Source organism: Octopus bimaculoides, chromosome 2 (assembly GCF_001194135.2).
Source record: "Octopus bimaculoides isolate UCB-OBI-ISO-001 chromosome 2, ASM119413v2, whole genome shotgun sequence".
Classification (NCBI taxonomy): Eukaryota; Metazoa; Mollusca; class Cephalopoda; order Octopoda; family Octopodidae; genus Octopus; species Octopus bimaculoides.
Genome location: NC_068982.1, coordinates 114,885,274 through 114,893,689, shown reverse-complemented (window position 1 = coordinate 114,893,689; position 8,416 = coordinate 114,885,274). Strand labels below are relative to the sequence as shown.

Below are 8,416 nucleotides of genomic sequence, written 5' to 3'. Positions count from 1 at the left end.
CCACTGTAAAAGACCTGTGGCAGGAATATTTAAACTTTTGCAGCTGTCAATGCTTTCTCTCTATAGATACAGACAGATGTACAGAGAGAGAGGCGGTGGGAGAAAGAGCGACAGAGAGACGGCGAAGGCAGAGAGGGAAAGAGAGAGGAAGCTGTCAAACGTCATTATAGTGGAGGGAAGGGAGGGAAGAGAGAGATCGAGGAAGACAGGGTGATATCTGAAAGAGAGAAACGATAAACATTTCTCAAAAGTTTTGGTTTTGTTGCCCTAGTAACTACAGCTTTTGAGATGGAGATTTCTAACCTAGTCCAGTCGCTTCCTCGCCTCATTTTACATGTCCCTGTAAATTTTCACTGCAATCTGAGCACACCTAATGCCATTGAATCCTGCATAACCACTAAATGAGACACACAAACATACAATTTTCGGCCATTTCACTTTTATATATAGAGACAATAGTATTAATATAATCAAACAACTAACTTCTCCAGTTTTGTCATGATGTGCTGCAACTGGTATAATTTCTTCCCGGGCAAACTTGCGAGCAAGTTGCTGCATATCTTTCTGATCTTCAGTAAGTACTGTAAAGATATATAAAAAAAAAAGAGCAAAAGATAAGGTCAGTTGTGTCTCTTTCCATAGCAAAGACTCAGTAACTAAACATACCAATGAAACAATCTTCTACCACATTATCTTAAGTCCAAAGTCACTACAAAAGCTAATCCTCATAATTACTGATAATCTCTTATGGCAACTCCACATATCACATTGTCAAAAACTGTATCACAAACACTTAGATTCCTTAAGGGGCCGAGGAAATACATCAGACTTGATTGAGTTTTTAACCTCTACAAAGTACAAGTAAGCCCCAAATTAGTGTATTGCACCACATCTGGAACAGTAATGCCATTACACAGAAAATTATTTAATTAATTAACAAGGATTCAGTCATCAATTGACTACAACCACTAGATGTGGATCACAGACACAATGTTTCTTCTATTACTGCTACAAATCTCTAATTCTCCGAACAAGCTCCATATTCTTTTCTCTCAAGCTCACTTATTAGATACTTCTTTTGATCATCCTAGATGTGGTTTTACTGCCAAGACAACGTATTAAGTACTTCTCCAAGTCCTTTTCTCCAGAACTGTAATCTTAAGTAATTCCCATCTGGCTTACATTTTTTCCTAGACACCAACCTACTGGTGTTCAAACTGAACATCAACAACATCAATCTAACCACTCTGGGAGACAGACTTCCAAAATTCATAAAGATGGTCCCTCCTCCTATCTTACATGAAAAATATTTGAAAGCATTTTGTCTCATTCTTTTCTGTTCTAAGTTCAAATTTGCCTTTCAGAGTCATTAAAATTTTATATCACTTTGTTACACATGTATGACATTGTGCCAAAGATAGAAATTAATAAATTACACCATATCCTTGAAGATGATTATCACAACAGACTAGGGTTTTATCTAATATATAAATCACAGTATGTGTGTGTATATTGACTAACACATACATTTCCACAATTCTCAAGTGATTTTCACCAAACTTCACACACACATCACTTATGACCCAAGGATGGTCATGCATTATAACATTTTGCCCAGAGCTCCCACGTAAATGGACAAACCGGGAAAAACGGTGGTTAACACGGGTTTTTCCATAATTTGCTGTATGTATAGTTTTTTTTTTATGTAGTGTCTTCCATAATTTTTTAATCTATATGGTCATATATCAGCATTAGGGAATATGTTATAGTGGTTTTTCACATTTTTTAAATTTATTATTTATTTATATGTTGTAATTGTGTATCATTACTTTCTATATTTTTTTTAAAATGTGTATTGGTGTGTATTGATTGTTTTGGTTAGAGAATATTATAAAAATGAAAGGATTTTGTCTATTTATTTATTTTGACTGTTTTCCATACTTTTTTAATGTATATGGTCATATATTTGCATTACAGAATATTTTTTTGTTGTTAGCACATTTTTTTGATTTATTATTTATTTATATGTTGTAATTGTGTATTATTACTTTCTATATTTTTTTTATATGTATATTGGTGTGTATTGTTCAAGTGTTTTCGTTAGAGAATATTATAGAAGTAAAAGGATTTTGCCTATTTATTTATTTTGACTGTCTACCTGCAATGGTGATTAAATTAACTAGGAACACTGTACACAATGAATATCCAAAACCAAACATTCTTAATCTCCATATTTAAACTGCATTAAACTTTGGCAGGCTTACCTTTACCTATTCTGAGTTACTTGAAAGGTAATGTTCCCTTCCTGCTCTTCTGTTTGTTGATACCTTTGTTTACCTACCAATGCGTTGTTTCACTTTAAGGATGCTTATTTACCCATCCATTATATTTCAACTGTTGTCCATTGTTTCAAATATGTTTTAGCATTGTCGTTCTAGTCTTTTTTAAACAATCACAAGAAATTTCACTTTCATGTAAAACAACTATATTTTGTAGTCATTATCTGTAATTTACTCCCAAAACACTTCAGCAGCTCTACTTCGCATTGCTTGCAAACTTATATGTTCTATGATCATTAAAGTGCAATGACCTACACAACAACCAGCCTTCAATTTGGTTTTACATTCCTAGATTAATCAGAAACATAGATTGCCGTGCTACTCATAAACCTTCTTGGTAGTTCAATTATTTGGTGAAAAAAATACCACTGAAGCAACTTAACTGTCCAAAGGACAGGTGTGTTTGCTAGTCTGAAATAAAACCCTAAAGCAGAGTTACTCAAACCATGTGCAGTGGAACATCAGTGTACCCCAAAGGGTATCTATAATTTAACCCTTTTACTATCATATTCCTGTGTAAATACATTGTTATTCTTTCAATTAAATTTAATGAAATAATTTGTCCATAATAAACAGTTGCTAGGAATATAAATTACCATGATGTTTGTCAGGTTTAGATTTAAATCACTTTAAAAGAGGAAATTTGTATCATAGAACCAGGAGCATTTTCAGACAAGTCGATATCAAAATGGTAAATGCTTTTGAAAATTCATAGTAATGCTTAAGCATTTTGAAACATGCTATTCATAATTTTGTTATACACAAATGCCTGAACTTCAGACAGACATATACCCTAGTCACTTTAACTACCTTTAAATGCAGTAAATCAGTAACTAGTCCATTGAAAACTTATAACCGATAATGCTATTGTTTACCAGAGACAATATAAAATAAATAAAATAAAGGAAAGATCTCACATACAAAAATTGACTCCTGCATTTGAATATGGACGCAAATATTGAACACCACACCGACGACTACTTCTAAGAACCTGCAATATAAAAGAAAGGACTTTTCTTTAATTTTAGTATTTCAGAGCAATCACTAGAAGTGTTGTTTTTAATTTCATTATAATGTTATTTTGTGAGTTAACTTTTGTAATAACTTAATCAGAAGAAGGGCAACCACTTGACTCTTTTTCCAGGGCCTCCAAGACTGGATTAAGAGATATTATCCTTAGACCACAGACTTGGTCTGAATGCTCGCAATAAAATGGACTCCATTCAGGGTACTCAAGGACTTGGTGGTGGTGTTAAACTGGGCGATGGAGTAAGTTTAACCTAAGAACAGAAATGGTCCTTCTGATGGTCTTCCACTTAGTGTGCTACAAATTTTACCCAAAGAGCTTTACCTAACATTATAGTAGAAGACATGCAGTGGGAATGAACCAGAAATCAGGAAGTTGCAAAGTGACTTAAATATAAGCCACACCTGTGCCCTTAGCTCTGATACATCACATATATGATTACAGGCATTCTAGCCATGAGCATCCCATCTTAGTTCAGACAGTATATCAAGGATTACATTATTCAATGTTTATTTTCTTGTTTTAAAATGACAATATATGACTTGAGGTGGATTTAGTTGCTATTTCAAACAGATTGCATGATCATATAGAGGCTGAGAGAAAAGTATAGATCTGCTCAGTCAGGGCTGACCAAGGGTTAAACAACATCAACAATCAAGTGTCCAAGACCAGAGGAGTGGCAGACATAAGTGTTGAGGTGAAGTTGTGTCAATAGCCATAAGTAGCCTCTCAAAATCAAGTGACTACTGTCATGAAATGGAGGAAAACAGAATAAAGGATTGTATGCCAGGTATATGTGCTATCCAACAGCAGCTATCTATTAGCTATGAGTGGATAGTACCAGTGTTGATACCTACAACTGAGTGCTTGCAACAGCGAATTCTTCTAAAAGAGGCAAGTGTCATAATCTATAACTGTTCATCTTGCTCTTTCTTTCCGGCAAACATGTAGATAAGTGTCATTCTGATTAATCTCTGACATTACTACATCTTTCATTTCTCTCTCATACTATCACTCCCATTACTGTGTTTCCTTCTTCATACTCATGTTTTTTGTTCATTTTTATTTTCTTCTGTTGCACTAATTTTCTTTTCTACCTACTCTATTGATTGTGTTATCCAGAATGAACAGCAACAACATTGAGCAATGAGTACTTATCTGGTACGGTACAAGGCAACCTCACTAGTAATGATGCCATGATAAAATGCACCCAGAACACTGCAAATCATCATCATCATCGTTAAACGTCCGCTTTCCATGCTAGCATGGGTTGAACGATTTGACTGAGGACTGGTGAACCAGATGGCTACACCAGGCTCCAATCTGATTTGGCAGAGTTTCTACAGCTGGATGCCCTTCCTAACGCCAACCACTCCGAGAGTGTAGTGGGTGCTTTTACATGCAACCAGCACGAAGGCCAGTCAGGAGGTACTGGCAATGGTCACGCTCGAAATGATGTATTTTACGTGCCATGACAAATGCATAGAGACACTGTAAGGTCAAAAGGGCAATTTAGGCTTGTCTTGTCAGGCACATGACAACCTCTCTTGTGCTGCTGTCGTATTTTACACTCAGTACATTATGTAAAATGTTTGGGACGGCATCCAGGCAACCACTATAAACAGTTAACAAAAAAAAAACCATTTCACATATATACATGAACCTACAACTTACCAACACAAACTACTATTGTTTGCTAAATTCTCAATGCTTGAAATCAATATACATATTGCACTGGTGGGGATTAGTGTTTGAAATTAAGATACCTGCTTCCCAACCATGTGGTTTCAGGTTGAGTTCCACTACATGGTACCTTGGGCAAGTATCTTCTACTATAGTCCTGGACTGACCAAAGCCTTGTAAATGGATATGGTAGACAGAAAGTGAAAGAAGCCCATCAAATACATCTTTTCTTAAGACATAATCTCAAAAAGCTTTTACTCTAACTCTCAGCATTAAGCTACATACATGCATTTATGTATGAAGGCAGAAGAAAAGGGGTAAAGAGCAGCAGAACAGTAATAATATAGTAGACAGGAGAAGGATGAAAGGAAGATGTCATGTGCATGGGTCTGCTGCAAGAATGTGAGTGGAGAGACAGATGTAGTGTGTGAGGAGAGTGAAAAATGTATGGCAATATGGACATGTCAACTGGAAGTGGTTTAGCAAAGAGGAAAAGAAAATTTGGTAGCACACAACATGGGCTGATCAATGCATAACATGAGTGGAGAGGAACAATGTTAAGAATGAAGGATAGTGTCAAGAGAAGTGGTTCCTGGTAGTGAGAAAAGATGATAAAATATGTAGTTTTACTTTATTTAATTACAGCAACAAAATATTGCACTTAGGCAAATGATGGAGAGATAAATGGTAGAAAGAAAGTGGGGAAGCTGATGAGGAAATTAGGCAAGAGGCTCAATTGTGTATATACACATTATACTTGTGGAACCTCAATGTTGCCAAGATGGATAGGTCTTGAGCATCACATATCAGTCATCTCAGTCCTTTGTTATCTACTCTGTGAGAATCAAAGTTCTGAAATCAGCCTTTATTACTTTGTCCCATGTCTTCCTGGGTCTTTTTCTTACAAAAGTTCCATCTACCTTCAACAATCAGTACTTCTTTATACAGCTGTCTATATCCATACACATTACATGGCCATACAAGTGCAGTCTCATCTCTTGCATACTACAACTGATACGCCTTCAATACATTTGCACTTTGTTGTTTATGCACACTAAGTTACATTTTCAATTGAGCATGCAAGCTTCATTTCTTTTTAATCTTTGCACTCAGTGCCCACATGTCACTACCATGTGATATTGCAGTTCATACACATGGTAGTAGCTCCCTGAATTTGAAATGTCTTAATATTTGACCAAGAAATGCCATTTTCCTCAGAAAAGCAGACACAACCCAGAAAATGGCCTTTTTGAGAAAATAGTGTTTGAAATTGAGACACATCTGAGAACTAAAAACTTTTCACAACTTTAGCCTTTTCTCATTCATAATATGGGTAGGATTTCTGAAATTCAAGTTACAGACATTTGCTACAACTAGTATGTAAAACATCCAATATTGACTTTGACCCCATTTTTCTCAGTTATTTAGTGACATCCAACAGGTTTTTCCATGTACAATCACACACACACACACTTGCACACACACACACACACACATAAAATTTAATTGAATATATATATATCATTGTCATCATTTAACGTCCATCTTCCATGCATGCATGGGTAGGATGGACGACAGAAGCTGGCCAGGTAGAAAATCTATCTAAGGCTACTGTGTCTGTTTTGGCAGGGATTTTATGGTTGGATGCCATTTCTAACACCAACCACTCTACAGAGTGGATTCGGTGCTTTTTACGTGGCACTAGCACAGGCAAAGTTAGTTTTGGCAAGATTTTTACAGGTGGGTGCCTTTCCGGACGCCAACCACATTACAGTGTGGACTGGATGCTTTTAACATGTGAACCAGCACTGGCAGGATAACCAAGTAACTCACAAGACAAGGAATTATGAGAGGGGCAAGGCATTTGTGTCAGAGGATGAAAGTTAGAGTGTGACAAAGAGATAGAGAGACAGAAGCAGGTGTCTTGCCACAACAGAGGATGCATTAGAGGAGATGATCCAGTATCAAATGATGAAAGGTTAGAGTGTAACAGAGAAATAGAGAGGCAGAAATAGGTGTCTTGCTATAGAGGAGGTACATGGTTACCCAGTGAGAGAGAGAAAGAGAGAGGGAGAGAGAGAAAGAGAGAGGGAGAGAGAGGTACAGAAAGAGATCAGAAACAAGTGTGCTGATGTAAAGGTGATACTTGGTTACCTAGTCAGAGGAAAAACAAGAGGAGAGAGAGTAGGAAACAACAAAAGTGTAAGAGAGAGTAGAAGAGAGATGGTGGAGTGCTAGGGTATACTCACAAGTAACAAGAATATGAGAATAGAGCCTGGTTAGCAAAATAGGAAAATTATTTGGACTTTGGGTATATGATTAGTAGTATGCTAATTAAATCACTTTTACAGTTTTGATATAAGTGTCACTGGGTCTACCTCAGGAATTCTACACTGTTCATTCAGTTTATAATGAGTGAGGGAAACATGAAATGGAGTTCACAAGAGTCTTTATTCATCACAACAATCGTTTTGACTTATCTTGTGTCAGTCTCTTGTCATTAGAGCCAACAACCTACTGGCAACAACATGCTGAGTGAAACCGAGTATAGTTCGCAAGGTGTCTTCTTTAAAACACCTGATGAGATGCATCTCATCTGCATCAGAGAATGCAACACAACCAGTTGTACAGTATCCCACCCACAAAGGACTGAAATGATCGTTGTGATGAATAAGGATTCTTTGAACTCCATTTTCTATTTCCCTCATTAATTACTAGCAGACATACCCGGTAATTCCCGGGAAAGTGGGGCTTATCCCTTGGTTCCGTTCTCATAATTGTTTCGCTAATCCAATAACAACAACACAATGTATGTAGCCCTTAAAACGGTTTTTGTGATTTACAGAGAATACTGAACTGTCTTACACAGGATCTTGTTTTTAGGAATTCCCAATAAGTTATGAATACCCAAATTGTGAAGTCAGTTATGTAATAACATTAAATTAGTTACCCAATAGTAAGAATTCAAATAAAGTAGTCCCGAAAAGGGCTTTAATGCGTTCCCAGAGTATATAGAACATAAGAGGAAATACTAATAAGGTATATATACTAAAATCATGAAGCATGTTATGCAATAACAGGCTAATCAGATACGAGATAATAACAAATCAAATTAAATAACTCTGAAAAGGGCTTTTGTGCGTTCCAAGAGAATATTACCCTCAGGGGCGCTAGTGTTGGTATATTCGTGAATAAGTCACTAATCGAAATAAGTGGATCTATTGTTTAGGAAAATACTATTTACTTGTTTAAGGGTTGTACTGGATAAATTGCAAAAATAACTCTTAAAGTTCAAATACTAAGAAATAAGCATACTCATTTTCATTTTTACCAAATAATTTAAGAAAATTAATGGGTTATTTCCCTT

The 8,416-nt window shown here is 36.1% G+C and overlaps 1 protein-coding gene across 1 annotated transcript in view; it reads right to left on the bottom strand.

Annotated features, from left to right (window-relative positions):
- The window catches only part of LOC106875072 (medium-chain specific acyl-CoA dehydrogenase, mitochondrial), a 29,738-nt gene that overhangs the window by 13,678 nt on the left and 7,644 nt on the right, over positions 1-8,416 (bottom strand). The window contains exons 2-3 of the mRNA XM_014923037.2: positions 3,261-3,330; positions 484-581 (exon numbers count right to left, since the gene is read on the bottom strand). Of these exons, the coding sequence (XP_014778523.1) occupies positions 484-581; positions 3,261-3,330 (168 nt within the window). The remainder of the gene's footprint in view (positions 1-483; positions 582-3,260; positions 3,331-8,416) is intronic.